The 16,398-nt window shown below is 36.6% G+C and overlaps 2 protein-coding genes across 2 annotated transcripts in view; one reads left to right on the top strand and one right to left on the bottom strand.

The window, feature by feature from the left end:
- The window catches only part of LOC142353607 (ATPase inhibitor mai-1, mitochondrial-like), a 132,453-nt gene extending 123,351 nt beyond the window's left edge, over nt 1-9,102 (bottom strand). The window contains exon 1 of the mRNA XM_075405894.1: nt 9,088-9,102. The gene's annotated coding sequence lies outside the window, so the exon portion shown is untranslated. The remainder of the gene's footprint in view (nt 1-9,087) is intronic.
- Nucleotides 9,103-9,285: 183 nt separating this feature from the next.
- On the top strand, nt 9,286-11,282 carry LOC142353606 (lipid scramblase CLPTM1L-like). Its single transcript, XM_075405893.1, has one exon. It carries the CDS (start codon nt 9,301-9,303, stop codon nt 11,167-11,169), a length of 1,869 nt encoding a protein of 622 aa, XP_075262008.1. The 5' UTR covers nt 9,286-9,300; the 3' UTR covers nt 11,170-11,282.
- Nucleotides 11,283-16,398: the final 5,116 nt, after the last annotated feature.

Here is a 16,398-nt window from a genome sequence, read left to right as displayed (position 1 = left end):
AAGGCTGGGGGGTGTAATTCCTCAGAAGTCCTCCCATTGCAGCTCATTGCAGCCTACTCTTATATGGCATTTTTAGTCGGGGGGTATTTCCTCAAAAGTCCTCCCATTGCAGCCCACTCTTACATGGCAATTTGTCAGGCTGGGGGGTGTAATTCCTCAGAAGTCCTCCCATTGCAGCTCATTGCAGCCCACTCTTATATGGCATTTTTAGTCAGGGGTAATTCCTCAAAAGTCCTCCCATTGCAGCCCACTCTTACATGGCAATTTTTGTCAGGTGGGGGGTGTAATTCCTCGAAAGTCCTCCCATTGCAGCTCATTGCAGCCCTCTTACATGACATTTTTAGTCTGGGGGTAATTCCTCAAAATTCCTCCCATTGCAGCCCACTCTTACATGGCAATTTTTGTCAGGCTTGGGAGTGTAATTCCTCAGAAGTCCTCCCATTGCAGCTCATTGCAGCCCACTCTTATATGGCATTTTTAGTCAGGGGGTAATTCTCAAAAGTCCTCCCATTGCAGCCCAACTCTTACATTGTTTTACCCCCTCGAACAAAATATCCCCACACTTACATCAATGTACCCCCCATAGACAAATTACCCCCCCCCCCCCACTCCTACAACAAAATGGGAAGATTTTGCGACATTCGACGCGGGGTTCACTAGTTGACAAAATGGAATTACAAACGTGCCATTCATCACCATTGGTATCGGATATCTCTGCCTCCATGGAATTGAGAACATTTTTCCTTTTGAAAAGGTCGCATGGTTTCATAAACGTATTCCACTGCCGCATAGTGAAATAAGCATTACTTATGTACCCTCTTAACGCATGTACTCTATCTGTACGCAATTCTAGCATTTACAGATACCTCGGATACATCATTGTCTGTAAGATCTGTTATTGTATATTATGGGTGGTGTTTCAAGCTGTTTGAATGATATCAAATATCTTTTTCAGATTTTTTAAAAGACCAGTTTACTTGATTTGGATAACACGCTCCCCTGTACGTATTCAAAGCGTTGTCATACTGCGAGCAATTTCCTGCACGATTCTCTTTTTTGTCAAAGGTTTTCAATTTCATTCAGTTCTCGTTTTCTCTCTGTTCACCTTAAGTTTTTCAGTGTGGTTTTTTAACAGAGAGTCAAATTTGCATATAACAAAGATTTTTGCTAGAGATTCCTCTCATCATTTTTTTGTGTTTTAGCATGATTAGTATGAAGTTTTCTGGGTGAGCCAGTTTGTTGCCCACCTCTTTTGCTGATGGAGGATAGGCTTCCGCTAATTAGCACGATAGGCTTCCAATTAACACGCATTTAACTGGCAACCTAAATTTTCACATTCAAGCACAAAAGAGTTCAAGATGACAAAAAACGGTCATATGGGAAAATGATAATTTTTTTTTTGAAAAAATGAATATGCCTTACGTCTTTTCCTAAACAGCATATGAGTCATTTTTACTAATACTCCTATATAAAATTATTTGTGCTTATTGTACGCACGAACACTCGCCTCCAATACCGGCGAACATCAAAGTTATGATTGTTTTGTATTATTTATCAAAAGTACAAATTTATCAAATTTACAGACAAAAAATTGTTTGTAGGATGAATCAAGGATTTCATTACGTTTTATGTGAGAATAGTTTTGACTCAACTTTGTTAGGTCACGCCTGCTTATTTAGATACTACATTTAGAACGTATCTACACTGGGACGTATCAATATCTGTTCAATTCCACCATCCTATTCTCTCTCGGTTTAAACCACTTTTTTTTCTTATCAGCTGGGTTGAAGTTCTATTTTTGCATGGCACAGTCAATATATTTTACCTCTTATTCTTTATTAAAATCTTTTCACGCCCAGTTCTCCTCAAATTCTTCCTGATATTTTTCTTTTTTGATGTTAAAAGTTCAATTTTATACTCTACAACCAAGACGTTGGTTTCAAGTAATGGTTCACTCCATTAAACAAACATGTTGCAATCCATAGGCCTGTTTTGATTTCACTTTTTCAATAGTAACCACTATATATTTGGCCTTCTCAGTTCCAACCGTTGTAGAGGAAGTTGGGTGTTGTCCAAAATGTTTTTTATATTTTTTTTCTATTCCTGATACAGAATCAGTCCACATATTCATTACTATTTATCATATCTGTTTTGATTATAATTTTGATGCTTAAAATTTCTATCATTTGCATCCAATGCTTTAATTATTGACTGTTGTCAGGGTTTATAAATTCACATAAGAGTTGACTTGCTGCCCCTGAGTTGGCCTACTACCCTTTTACGGGAGGGGCTTTTTTAATTGACCTCTTTTTTCAGCTAGTAATATGCTAAAACCACTCTTCCTATTACAGGCACCAAAATCTTCCGTTTTCTCTATTGAGGGAAAGATTATTATCCTCACTTATGATGATCTTTATTAATTGTCTCTTTTCTCTCCTGAGGAAACTTCTCCATTTTGGGTGTTAATCTGGCAATGAATGTTAAGTTATGTTTTTCTCTTTCGTGAAAGTTGTATTTGTGTTGGTGGAACGAGTTTTGTGATTCCTAGATTAACACACACATCCGGTCACATTCCAGGACACATTTTTCTGTCCAACCAAATTTCAGGACACGTTTTATTGTCCAGCCAAATTCCAGGACACGTTATTTTGTCCAGCCAAAGTCGAGGAGATTACCTAAAGTCCAGACATATTTTTCCATACCAATTTTTCAAGACGATCTTCTCATGTCTTATATCGGCCGAGGTGGGTTTTGAAATAATTCCAGGTACAAGCCTAGGCTTGTTTACGAATTTTTCACAGTTTTCTTTCGGAGCAGTCATGTATCCTAAGAGACAAGAAGACTCGAAGAAGCCTATCATTTGTGTTTCGGTTGGGTGATGTGATTGCCCCGACTTAAGGTGTAACGGAAAATACATTCATGTTCATTTATTGTTTAATAAATTAGGAGGATTATTCCTAAGTAATTGTAGGATATCTGAAGCGTTACTGTTTTCTGCTAACTTTTACGAACCACCTTCTCATCTTGAGTTAGATCAATTGAAATAATTACAAAGGTACCTTACAGCACCTTTGCTATCAGATCTCTCTACATTCATGGAAGTGATAACAGTTTTCCCTGTGACATGGTTGCATGGTTACTTGAAATTTACTGCTCATTGCCATATAAAGCAATGAGTATTACTTAAGTACACTCTTAAAGCAAAAAAATTTAGTATTCAAAGACACCTCACAGTCTTTAAAATCTGTCATTGCAAAATCCTAGTTAGGTTTTAGGTTCTTTGAATGTTTTATAAGCTAAATAGCAAGATTTCTTGATCTTTTTAAACAGAAGCAATTCACTTGATTTGGATAACACATTTCTTTCAGAGAGCTGTCTCACACATCTTTCTCACACATCGTTTTCAGAGAGCTGTCTTATTGTAAACTTTTTTGCACGGAAGTTCTCTCTTAGCTAAAGATTTGTGAATAGTTTTTTTGACGATTAGCCGACTTTCAACTTGCATCTGCTGCGGCGGCCGAGTATTCTCGGTAGATTTTTTGCTAGAATTTCAGCACTATCATTTGTTTTAGAATAATGTTAACGGTGTAAGTTATTTTTGTATGATGGTGACGGTGTACGTAGTAGTTATCTTGAATGCATGGACAGCCTAATGCTTCTGAGTTTTTGTTCAAGCAAAAACAAACCGATTGTAGTATTGTCCTATGGAGCGATGTTGAAAGAGTTATTGATAATAGTCCAAAAATAAGCTTTTCTTTATCTCATACTAGCACCTATCAAACTGGCCACAATGAAATTGCTCATCAAAAAGTAAAACTGACAAAAAAAGATTCATACGTGAAATTGAAGAAAATTTTCGAAGACTTGACTCGTTCGTCACAAAGAAAAACTCTGGAAAACAAGTCATTGCATTAGTTTGTTTGCTTTGTCTTTTCCTAAACAGGAAATGAGTCTTTAACTTTCCTGGTTAATATTGTTTTTTGGCGTGCACAAAACATAACCACCATTGCTGATGGTTGTCAAAGGACGGAAATTGGCATTTTTGACATTAATCATTTTTAATTACACTTCAACTATTTGATTATTTATTGACGTTTATCAAAAAAGAGGCATAAGAATTAATTGGACAAGTTTATGCAATATTCAAAGTTTTTAGAAGAACAAAAATGATGTGCAAAAAAACATTAACTCTGATGTCTATTGCAGCCCTGTCAATAATAGTAAAATTGTGGGTTTCTATTGCCTCGCTTGATTAAAGGGCTCAACTTCAACATGGCACGCAAAATTGTTTGGCGAATGATTAGAGGATATCATTACGCTTTATGTGAGAGTAGACTCAACTTAAATACACTTGTTTTTCCGTGAACTTCTTAAGTCGACATCAGATGCATATAAATATCGTTACGTCACTTCATAGTATCCAGATCTGTTTAGTTCCACAACCTCATTCTCTATCGTTTTGAACCAAATTTTACCTGCTTGGACTACGTTCAAGGTCTGTTGTTCTAGTGCTAGGTCAGTATAGGAAACCGCTTATCATTAATAACAGCTCTTCATACTTAACTCCCCCGGATGTTTTTACTTTTTCATTATTAAAATCTCTTTTCTACATAATACTCTTCGTCCAGACGATAGTTTTAAATATTGCTCCACTCCTTTGTATTGATTTATTGTAATCCTTTGCCCTGTTTTGAGGTAGCGTTATATTAAAGTCACCTGCCCAAGTTGAGGTGCCAAACCAAAAGTTGATATGTCCAGGCCGTCCCAGACGGAAAGTGTCTACTTCCTGACCCTCCAAGAGGGAAAAAACCTATGTCCAGACCTTCCTGAGTTCAAAATTTTTCGTGCGATCATCGTGCGTTCAAAAGTCCCCATGACTTTCGTGCGTTCCAAAGAAAAATTCGTGCGCTCCAAAATTGATAATTTGTGCGTTCATGTCCAGACTATCGTGCGTTCAAATTTGGCTATGTCCATACTTTCGTGCGTTCCAAAGGAAAATTTTTGCGCTCCAAAACTGAAAATTTGTGCGTTCATGTCCAGACTATCGTGTGTTCAAAATTGTCTATGTCCAGGTTTTTGTGCGATCCAAACCAAAAATCGTGCGCTCCAAAAATGATAATTTGCGTGTTTTTGTATCGAGACTGTCCTGCTTTCAAAAGACCTTATTTCGAGACCTTAGTGCGTTCAAAATCGCCTATGTCCGGATTTTTGTGTGTTCCAAACCAAGAATTCGCGCGCTCCAAAACTGTCATAAAAAATTCCTTTTTAATACTCTTCTTTTTTAATCTTTTCGTTGTACTTATACTGAGCTTTTTGAATAGCGGCCCCACTACTATTCAAGAGGGATTGAATTGACATTTTCAAAGTTTTCACTTTATACTAAACAAAAATATTTTGCTCTCTCTCTCTCTATCTGTGTGTGTGTGTGTGTGTGTGTGTGTGTGTATGTATGTGTGTGTTTGTGTGTGTGTGTGTTTGTTTGTTCGTTTGTTTGTTTTTGTTTATTTGTGTTTGGCGAATGATTAGAAGATATCATTACGCTTTATGTGAGAGTAGACTCAACTGAATTACACTTGTTTTTCCGTGAACTACTTAAGTCGTCATCAGATGCATATAAATATCGTTACGTCACTTCATAGTATCCAGATCTGTTTAGTTCCACAACCTCATTCTCTATCGTTTTGAACCAATTTTTAACTGCTTTAACTACGTTCAAGGTCTGTTGTTCTAGTGCTAGGTCAGTATAGGAAACCTCTCATTCATTAATAACAGCTCTTCATACTTAACTCCCCCGGATGTTTTTACTTTTTTTTTATTAAAATCTATTTTTTACATAATACTCTTCGTCCCAGACGATAGTTTTAAATATTGCTCCACTCCAGTGTTTTGACTTATTGTAGTCCTTTGCCCTGTTTTGAGGTAGCGTTATATTAAAGTCACCTGCCCAAGTTGAGGTGCCAAACCAAAAGTTGATATGTCCAGACCGTCCCAGACGGAAAGTGTCTACTTCCAGACCCTCCAAGAGGGAAAAAGCATATGTCCAGACTTTCCTGCTTTCAAAATTTTTCGTGCGTTCAAAAGTCCCCATGACTTTCGTGCGTTCCAAAAATTCGTGTGCTCCAAAATTGATAATTTGTGCGTTCATGTCCAGACTATCGTGCGTTCAAATTTGCCTATGTCCATACTTTAGTGCGTTCCAAAGGAAAACTTTTGCGCTCCAAAACTGATAATTTGTGCGTTCATGTCCAGACTATCGTGCATTCAAAATTGTCTATGTCCAGATTTTTGTGCGATCCAAACCAAAAATCGTGCGCTCCAAAAATTATAATTTGCGCGTTTTTTTCGAGACTATCCTGCTTTCAAAAGACCTTATGTCGAGACCTTAGTGCGTTCAAAATCGCCTATGTCCGGATTTTTCTCTGTTCCAAACCAAAATTTCGCGCGCTCCAAAACTGTCATAAAAAATTACTATTTTTAATACTCTTCTTTTTTATCTTTTCGTTGTACTTATACTGAGCTTTTTGAATAGCGGCCCCACTACTATTCAAGAGGTATTGAATTGACATTTTCAAAGTTATCACTTTATACTAAACAAAAATATTTTGCTCTCTCCTCTCTCTCTCTCTCTCTGTGTGTGTGTGTGTGCGCGCGTGTGCGTGTGTGGGTGTGTGTGTGTAGCCAATGCTTTTCAGCGACACAACGGAACTGAATAATATGGAACATATTTTGAATTTGACATAAAAAGTTTATCAATGGGGTTAGTATATTACGCAATATACCCTTAAATAGTTGCTTTGCTGTAAGAAAATTTGTGCATAATCTCAATATTGCCTTTCACCAATCATATGTATTTGTTTCTATCAGCAGTGTTTTCAAATGATGCAGAGAGAAGCTTGAAAAAATGAATCAAACGTAGAAAAGAAGAAAAGCATTATTCACAGTACAAATAACTGTTCATTTTTTAAGCATGTTAGACAAATAATGTTTTTTGAGGAACGTTTTTGAAAAAATTGTAGGATCAATTTCGGTTTTTGCTATCAATACCGACGGAGGTTTTGCAAAAGCCGAAACAGTTTGCAAGCGGAAATAGATCGTTCTGGAACAAACATATGTATTGGATGGGTTCTACCACATTGGGCATAGTGGGAGCAATAATTCACGACGCGCTAATTCAAAAATAATAGTCATATAGACTGTCAGCGTCGAACCTGATCATGTAGTTGTTCTGGGCAGATCGTTGTTTACTTGCAGCCACTAATGCCTACCGCTTCTTTTATCACGCGCAATGTGAAGATAAGTGATCTCGACTAAAGACGAGCTCCGCATCAGCATATCGGTTATCGTGAACAAAAGCATTTTTCTGTTTCAAAAGCGGTCTCACCACCGAAGAAGTTTCATAGTTTCGGATTGTAACTTTACTAAGCGTGCAGCAAAAATGAAAACAATTCTTCAAGGAATCTGTGAGATCTTCAACTGCCTCATTTGCGTCTGTAATCAAAAAAGTTATCAAAGCTTGCTGGACTCAAGTTGCAAGATAACGATCTCTTGTATTTAATTCATGGATCCCTGATGTACCGAACACTACAGTCATTCTTGCCTTGATTTTAAGTCAATATCATAGCTTAAAGATTAGTGTTCAATGTTGTCACAAGGTTTCGAATGTAACCGAAAAAGGAGTGTTCGGAACATAAAAAACAGTTCAGGATATTGTGACGTCTTGTAGGCCCGTTATCGATGATATGCAATCATTTGCCATTTTTGATGAAGGATAAACTAAAATGATTGAAATCCCCGTATACAATTATACACTCGAAACTGACATCCAAGCTGAGCTTTTTAATGGTATCATTGACGTGGTCGCCTAAGCTTGACGCATAATTGGCATCGGGAGGATAAAAGAAACTGCTGCTAAAAAGTGTCCTGCTTTCGTTGTAGCTTCAGTCCAAAGGATTTCAAAGAGGGGCCCCTCTTGAGGTGTTAATTGATGCGACCGAGTAATGACAATACAAAGCAACGCCAGCACCAGAGTGTTTTCACTACTGGATCAGTCACGCTCATGTCTTTAAAAATCGAAATTGTTGAATAAGAACGAGCTTTCGATGTCTTTGTTCGACCAAATCTCGGTGATACAGCAAATAAGTATGTTTTGATCAAAGATATCAACCTCTAAGTGATTAGAGGCATTTGGTTTCTCCAAGGTGACACTACTGTGAGGTTTTGTAGTCAATTCGTTGAGAGGAGTGATACTCACTGCTGTGGAGCAGTCCCTTTGACCAAAACTTTAAAATTGACTATTATAATTCACTCCTCTGTGTCCCACTTTTTATAAGGATTGATCTGGTGATAAGGCAATTTCCCTCCAGTTTACGTCCACTCTCGGACAGTTCCTCAGATATAAAATTTTTTTTTGGATATTGTTTCAACTTATAGGTTGAGAGTAGCAGTACTCCGTTCTGCCATGCATTCGCAAGCTTGACAATAATAGTCCTCGTTCCCTCTCTGTTTTTTATTGTAGCAACCAATTCAATAAACGCCATCCATTGCAGCATCTTCATAAAAGATAAATTTTAGAACTTTATGGGCATTTTCTTTATCACGCTGTAATCGTTCAAAATGCTTTCCATCTGATGCTCCAGATTTGCACTGTATACGTATCCCATAACTTCCCATGGGAATGTCTTGAGCACTTCTTATACTGGAATTTTTTATAGTTTGATTATGTAATCCATTATTGGGCTTCGTTACGGCTGCCTTAACAGCCTTTACTAATTCGATAACTGATTGTATTTAAGTGTTAAATTCATCCATATTCAATTTTGAGGTAAAAGTAATTTTAACTTATCTTGTGCAGGAGGAATACAAGATTCGCAGCACCATAGAATGACCTTCATTTGCTGAATAACATTGAAGGCTTCCTTTCAGACACCACAACATGTCGCATGAAAGCAATGGTAGCAATAATCACTGACCACTTATTCACTGTTCGCCTTAGTTCTTCCACACAGCACAACTGTCATTCGCTGATTTCGCATTAGTTCCAGAATCCAATCGTTGACCTCGGGTATTTGGAATAATTTATCTCAAACTATTTAATAAGTTTATTACAACAATTAGGCGAAAAATTAGGATGTTTTGTTGCAGCCGTCGTTTTTTTTTTAAATCCAAGCATGTAAATTTCACGGCTATAACTAAAGGTTAAACATTTACATGTTAATCGATAACATTCATTTAACTGGATTACCATATGATAATTATAATGTTCTGATCCTTTAGTATCAAATATAAGGATATATAAGAATAATGGTCGATTTCTTTTCAGTGATGGGATGGTTTGCGAATGGACTTTTCGTTGTTGCAGTTTTGTATCTTTTGTTCACTATCAAGGAATTTTACCAGGTGTTCTACCCGAATCCATGCTCACTTAGTGCAGAAACGAGTCACAAATGTTTCCTTCCTGCAGTACCTTCGGACTCTGTTGTCAACATCAAAGTAGTTGCCGTGGATGCCAAAAATGGTGTCAAATATGAAGAAGTTTTATTAGAAAAGGCTCAGCACAAGTACAACGAGCCCTTCACTGAAAATTTGAACCTTACTGTAACCGAAAAGCTGAAAAACAACGGCACCCTTCGTGCAATGATATACATCGTGCCAGAAAAGAGGTACAGTTGGTTTGCCACGAAACGAAGCACGCATTTAACGAAATTTTACCCTGAGTTAAGTTTAGCAATTAATCTAATGGGATCTCAAAATGAGGGTGATAACACTACGGATATAGGACTTGTGGAGCGTCTTTGGACGTGGCTAAGTGAACCATCAATATTTCAAAAAGACTTTGCTACATTTTCGAAAGATTTTATATCTCGTCTTTCTGTTGGGATTATTCAATTGAGAGACGGATTGTTCAGTATACCTGCTGACGTTTATCGTTGGCTAACAGAGAAGCAAAAAGGTGACCCGGTGCTAGAGAAGCCAAAAAATCAATCAGTGAAAATTGTGTCGCAAATGAGGCACGAGCTTTCCGTTGCAGTCATGAGCGACGATTTCCTATTTGGGCCTGAGAATATTCCTCCTGTTGTCGGAAAATTGTTTGAGTTGAAGAACAACAAATATTTACCGCTTTGGTTTGCAGATAATTTGAGCCTTAGAGCTAAGCAAATGCAACCTATAAAAGGTGAAGTTGGATCAAAGATGACAGTTGCTTTCAATTATAATCCAATTGGTGTTGGGAAATTTAACATGCTTCTAACAATGGAAGACTCAATTGCGAATATGAAGAACTTTGGATTCAATGACAATGACTTGGATGACGTAAAAGGCTTGTTCTCTGGAACTAATTTTTTCTTGCTCATTCTTACAGTTTTTGTGTCTGTTTTCCATCTTTTGTTTGACTTTCTGGCTTTCAAAAGTGACATTGCGTTCTGGCGAAAGAAGAAAGATATGGTTGGCTTATCAATGACTACGGTTGTTTGGAGGTTTGTTTCAACATTCATCATCATGCTGTACCTGTTCGATGAGAATACAAGTAAACTAGTCCTTTATCCCATGCTTATAAGTACTGCAATTGAGTTTTGGAAGTTGACGAAAGCATTCAAAGTACGCATTGTATGGCCGTCACAATCTGGTAGTCAAAACAAGCTTCCAAAAATTGTGTTTGGAGATGAGCAAGCTAACGAGAAAGCTACGAACGAGTTTGATAACAAAGCCTTGCATTATTTAACTTATCTTCTGATTCCACTCGTAATCGGTGGAGCTATTTACTCCTTAGTTTACGTTCCTCATAAAAGTGTATATTCCTGGATGATTCAATCTCTGGTTAATGGGGTGTATGCTTTCGGTTTTCTTTTCATGCTTCCACAGCTGTTTGTCAACTACAAGTTGAAATCAGTTGCTCATTTGCCTTGGAAGGCTTTCATGTACAAAGCGTTCAACACATTCATCGATGACGTGTTTGCCTTTATCATTACAATGCCTACTGCTCACAGACTGGCCTGTTTCCGGGATGACATCATTTTTGTCATCTATTTGTACCAGAGGTACCTCTACCCAGTGGATAAGAGCAGAACCAACGAGTTTGGTCAGACTTTTGAAGATGAGGGCAACAGTAACCAAGCTGGAGATGGAAAAACTGCTAAAGCTGCAAAAGGAGGAAAGAAAACAAAGACTCAATAAAATGTTCAATTATCAAAGCAATAAAAGTATTATTTGTTGGCTCAAAGCTAAATGTTACAAATGTTGTAAAAATGTATGATTCTTAATTGGTGAATTTAATTTGAAACTGCTAATTTTTTGGTTTGCCATCAATGATATATAGATAGCTAAGTATTTGGTAATGACGAATTAGTTGAAAACTTGCACAAAGTAGTGTTTGCACCGGGCATCCTGAAGACAGAAGAAATTAAGTGGGGAAACAGGAACTGCAAATTGACTATCAAAAACGGAACTTAATCCATCACGTTGATGGAAAACTAATCATACTGTCCAATTTCAGGTAACAGCAGATAAGAGGAATCGAACCGTTCTAGCAGAAGGACGAAAGTAAAAGAGGAAAATGTGATGGTATTGAAAAATTTTGCCCTACACATGATAGAATGATTTGTCCCAGGTAGGGTTGAATAGAAATTGATGTCTAGCCAAATTTATGCGCTGAAGATTAGTACAAGCTTTTACAAGATCACGTTGTGCAACTTGAATCGATTTTTATTGGCTAGTATAATTGGATAATATCTGCAATTACGTCAAAAATTTGGAATCGGAAGAATACCGCTCAACTGCTATGTATCAGTTATTTCAGTGAGTAGCTTCTCCCTGGCTGCGGTAATGCAACCAATAATGGATGAAACAGTACTTTTTAGTTAAATTATTAATAGCCGCCCTCATCTCCGCCGGCTATTATAGTGCTCCTACTTTTTTTTACAATTTAATGAATTTGAATCGTATTGGGGCGCTGTCCTTTTTACAATTCAAAGAATTTGAATTGTATTGGGGCGCTGTCTTTTTACAATTCAAAGAATTTGAATTGTATTGGGGCGCTGTCTTTTTTTTAAGATCTGTTCACACATTTTCAGGATTTTTGTAGTCAACGTGGAGTGGTGATTTTGGTCAATGAAAATTCTCTGAATTGTACGTCAGGACTTGTCCTGCTATGTTTTTAAAGATCTGTTCACACGTTTTCATGATTTTTGAAGTCAAATTGGAGTTATGATTTTGGTCACACCGAAACAGGAACTGCAGCGAAAAAGCGAGTGGTTTTGCGGCGTGAAATTTTGTCGCTCTAATTTTAAAGTAGAGTGAGAATACGGTGTTTGAACAAAAATTTGCTTTCTCGGGAGTGGTTTTTTCACATACGGCAATTTCATTTTGATTTTTTTAACTGTTTTTTGGATTTCTTCGATAGGATTTTTTTCTAATTGGTTTTCCCAATCCATTCCAAGTTCATTTTAGACCTAGTTTTTTTTTGTTTGAACCAAATTTTCATTTCTCGCTAAAGGATTTTTGTTTTAATGCGGCATTTTTACATTGATTTTTGTTTTCTAATTTTTTTAGAAATTGTATTCCCAATTCACTCAGTCACTTCTATGTTTAGTTTTCTGTTTAGTCAATGAAAATTCTTTGAATTGCACGTCAGAACTTGTGCTGCTATGTTTTTTTTAAGATCTGTTCACACATTTTCATGATTTTTGAAGTCAAATTGGAGTAGCTATTTTGGTCACGCCCTCAAGAAGAGCGAAAAAGCGAGTGGATTGCGGCATGAATTTTTTTTGCTCTAAATTTAAAGTAGACTGAGAAAACGGTGTTTGAACAAAAATGTGCTTTCTCGCCAGTGGTTTTTTTTCACATACGGTAATTTCACTTTGATTTTTACTGTTTTTTTCAATTTTTTGGATCGAATTGTTTTCTAAATGGTTTTCTCAATCCATTCATAGTCCGTTCTAGGTATTGTTTTCTGTTTAGTTGAAAATTCTTTGAATTGTACGTCAAGACTTGTCCTGCTATGTTTTTTACTTCGTCGAACAAAAAATGTTTCGCTTTACCTCATTTCGCCTCTTTTCCAACAATTTGCGTGAAATTTTTTTGACTTTTGACTTCTCTAGGCTAGTTTCTCTCTTCTCTCATTCTGCTAAAAGTCGGAAATAGAAACGGGATAATCCCTAAAAGCCCAATTTTAGATGCCCGCTATTTGAACGTCGTTCCTATATTGTTCTCTATTTTGTCGCGACTTCTGGGGGATATTCTGATTGTTAATTGCTCTCAAAGGAAGTTTGTAGCAATTATATTAGAGTGGTGTTGATCTTTATTTCATACTGTTTCAAGCGTCCCACTTTTTTGCAAGATTCTAATAGTGTTGTTGGTCATTATTTCATACTTTTTCAAGTGTCCCACTTTTTTTCAAGATTTCGCGTTTCATATCACACTAGGCTTTGAACTTAATCAGTTTTTCGCTCGCTTTTCACACTTGTCTCGAAGAGTTCAACCTTACCAAATGGTATAAATTGAGCAATCAAGTGAGCAAACTTTTTGGAAAAAGTTCTTGCAAGCCTTCAGGCATGTTTCTTGGAAAGTTTTTTTGGAAGCCCAATTTTTTCTCAGACAAAGCATACGCTTCTTCAAAGATAATGAAAGCGGATAATTGAAAACAGTAAACAGACACAAAATATAACGACTTCGGCAAAGAGGACTTCTGTAAGGTCTATAATTGAGTCAATTTAAAGAAATAATTTTCTTTATAATTGCTGTGGACGAATCGCAAGCTCCCTCGGCTTTGGGCTCCAATTGTACCCCATCAGACCCTTCCCTCCTTGGCTAGCTACTGACAAAGCCAACCGCTCGCCGGTCGTTTGAGAGCAGTTCGTACGGCGTTATACGGTTATGTTTTGTGTTTTTAATAGCCACTGTCAGTCTCACGGGTTATTATTTAGGCGCTCTCCCTCCTTCCAATTCAAAAAATTTGGATTACAATGGTGCGTTGTCTTTTACGGCTGGAAGGTAGTAGTGAAGAAGTGTCTTTTTAATCAATTTTATTGGAGTGAATTTTGAAGCAGGAAATAAAACGCGCAATAATTTTTGATTGGAGCTGAGCAGAATGAATAGTGGGATCTAGTCTGTTTCGGCCCCCATTGTTTTTTTACGCTCCCCAGTTATGTGCTTTTATATTGCAGGTTATGTAAAAAAAAGCACGTGCGCTTGGGGGTCGTAAAAGATGTAAGCTCACTAAGCTGGGGTGGGGGGCAAAGCAGAACAGATCCGAATAGTGGAGCGAAAAGAGTGTTTTTGATAACGCTGTTTTCGAGAGCGCCAAATTGAGGTTTTGAAAAAATTTCTTTATGCCTATATATTTTTTCCCGCAGCCCCTCCCCCACCCGCGCTGTGCTCATCTCACGCCCCTTCAATAAAGCTAAAGTTAGCCTCACTAAACCGTGACTAGCTACTGACAAAGCCAACCGGTCGTTTGAGAGCAATTTGCTTGACGTTGGTCGGTTATATTTTTGATATTTATTCAAAATTACATATCTTTTATCTTGTTTTGATATCTTTTTAAAAAAGAAACCTAGGCGAAAATTAAAAATTTCATTGTTAGAAAATTAAGGACAGTTTTTGAACCCGGATAAACAGTCGTGAAAACAGCAGCTGACGAAGATCAAAAAGTTTAAGATATGTCTAATGATTCCAGAGAATTATTACAAAGTACAATTTGAACAGCAAAGCACACTTCAGATGTTCGAATAAATTGAGAAAAAGGAAAAACTTCTCGGAGATTGTTCTCCAAATTATCTTTTTTTACTAATATAAAGTTTTTTGCCTGTCTTCCATATTACCCAAAAACGGAAATAAAGGTTGTTTTGATAAAGGTTTTTTGCTCCCTGAAACAAAATCAAAATCATTGCAACAGGAGAAAATTAGAAGAAACTCTGGATTTATAAAAACATGTACCAATTTCATTTTTTTATCCTTTCTTTTTTTATGGAGCCCAATAACAGTCAAGCAATTGACTTGATAATTTGACAAAATGCCTAGTTTTTCGCACGAGGAATCAATTTTGTGAAAGTGTAATAGATACAAAAATTAAATATATATAGTAAAAAAAAACAAATATGTAGTAGTACTGTTGCTAAATTCAACGCGAAAAAAGTCTTGTAATTTTACTTAAAAATGGCTGCCTGGGAATTAAATTTGAACTAAGATCAGAAGTGGACGAAAAAGTGGCAAATTTTGTTGATGGAAAAGATTAAAAGGAGCTAAGGTATATTGATTGCACCCTATCTTGACAATCAAGACAAACTGACGAGGACGAGGCGGAAATTGACAAGGCAAAGGGCTAAGTGGTTCTGTAATCCTTTAATCATCTCTGAAATTTATAGAAAGTAAGAGTTTGGTGAATAAACTAGGCAAAGTTTGAAGGAGATTAAATTGATTGACACTAAAAACCCTCTCTCCTAGTTTTCAAAAAGTACAAAATAAATTTTATTTCTTTATTTCGCCATAGTTTCTCAAAATCAACAAGACGACTGAGAAACCCCTTTAAAGAGAACGATTTTATATGAATCGGAGTGTTATAATCATCCACTCAACGTGTCTTCATCAAATGTAGGCTACAACCTAAACTAAAATTAAAATTTTCACTCTAACCAATTTGAAGTGACCTTATGTCCGGTAAGCTAGTTTTAAAAGTTCAACTTATATTTGATAGTTACTTACGTTCTGGTTTGAGTGGAAAACGAGATCAATATTATCAGCCCAACTAAAGTTAAAAGTGAAATGTTAGAAAAAAATGGACCAAGAAAAGATTTAAAAAAAAATTGGAGAAATTACTACGAAGAAGGCCAGTAAACAACAAAATGCGCTCCAATTACTCGGCCAATAATACAGTTCTTCATGTTTTTTTCCTCTAAGCCAATTTTCATTCAGCTTTAGGCAAAGTCTTTTACAAAAAGAAATGCATTCTACGGTTTGAGTTTCGTATTGCAGAGATAAATTAAAACATATTTGCAAGATGATGTTGTGCAAATTGAATCAATTTTTATTGCTTATTAAAATTGGATGTTACCAATTACGTTTAATATTGGGATTCCAGTTTGGAATTGGACGAATAACGCTCAACTGCTCTGTGTCGGTTATTTCCGTGAGAGACGTTTTGCTGGCAGTGGTAATGCAACCAATAACGAATGAAACAGTACTTCTTTAGATTAATTAAAGTTTGATTAGTTTTTGAAGTTTTACTGATGCAGTTAGTTTTGTTGCGACATCCGGAATAATCTGATTGTCTTGATATCTTTTCAACATCAAGCTCTTCGCTTGAAATTGAAGGCGGTGATTTGAGTTTTCGGCTAAAACTCACGAAAGGGTGATACTCGTCATGACATGATTTGAACTATGAATAAGAAAACTAAGCTAAAATGACAA

Source organism: Convolutriloba macropyga, chromosome 14, assembly GCF_964194025.1.
Source record: "Convolutriloba macropyga chromosome 14, txConMacr16.3, whole genome shotgun sequence".
In the NCBI taxonomy this organism is placed as follows: Eukaryota; Metazoa; Xenacoelomorpha; order Acoela; family Convolutidae; genus Convolutriloba; species Convolutriloba macropyga.
The sequence above is the reverse complement of the archived record's forward strand: the minus strand, read 5'-3'. Positions and strand labels throughout refer to the sequence as shown.

Excerpts from the sequence above, each read along its gene's own strand:
- LOC142353606 (XM_075405893.1), top strand. The coding sequence starts at position 9,301 with ATGGTCGATTTCTTTTCAGTGATGGGATGGTTTGCGAATGGACTTTTC.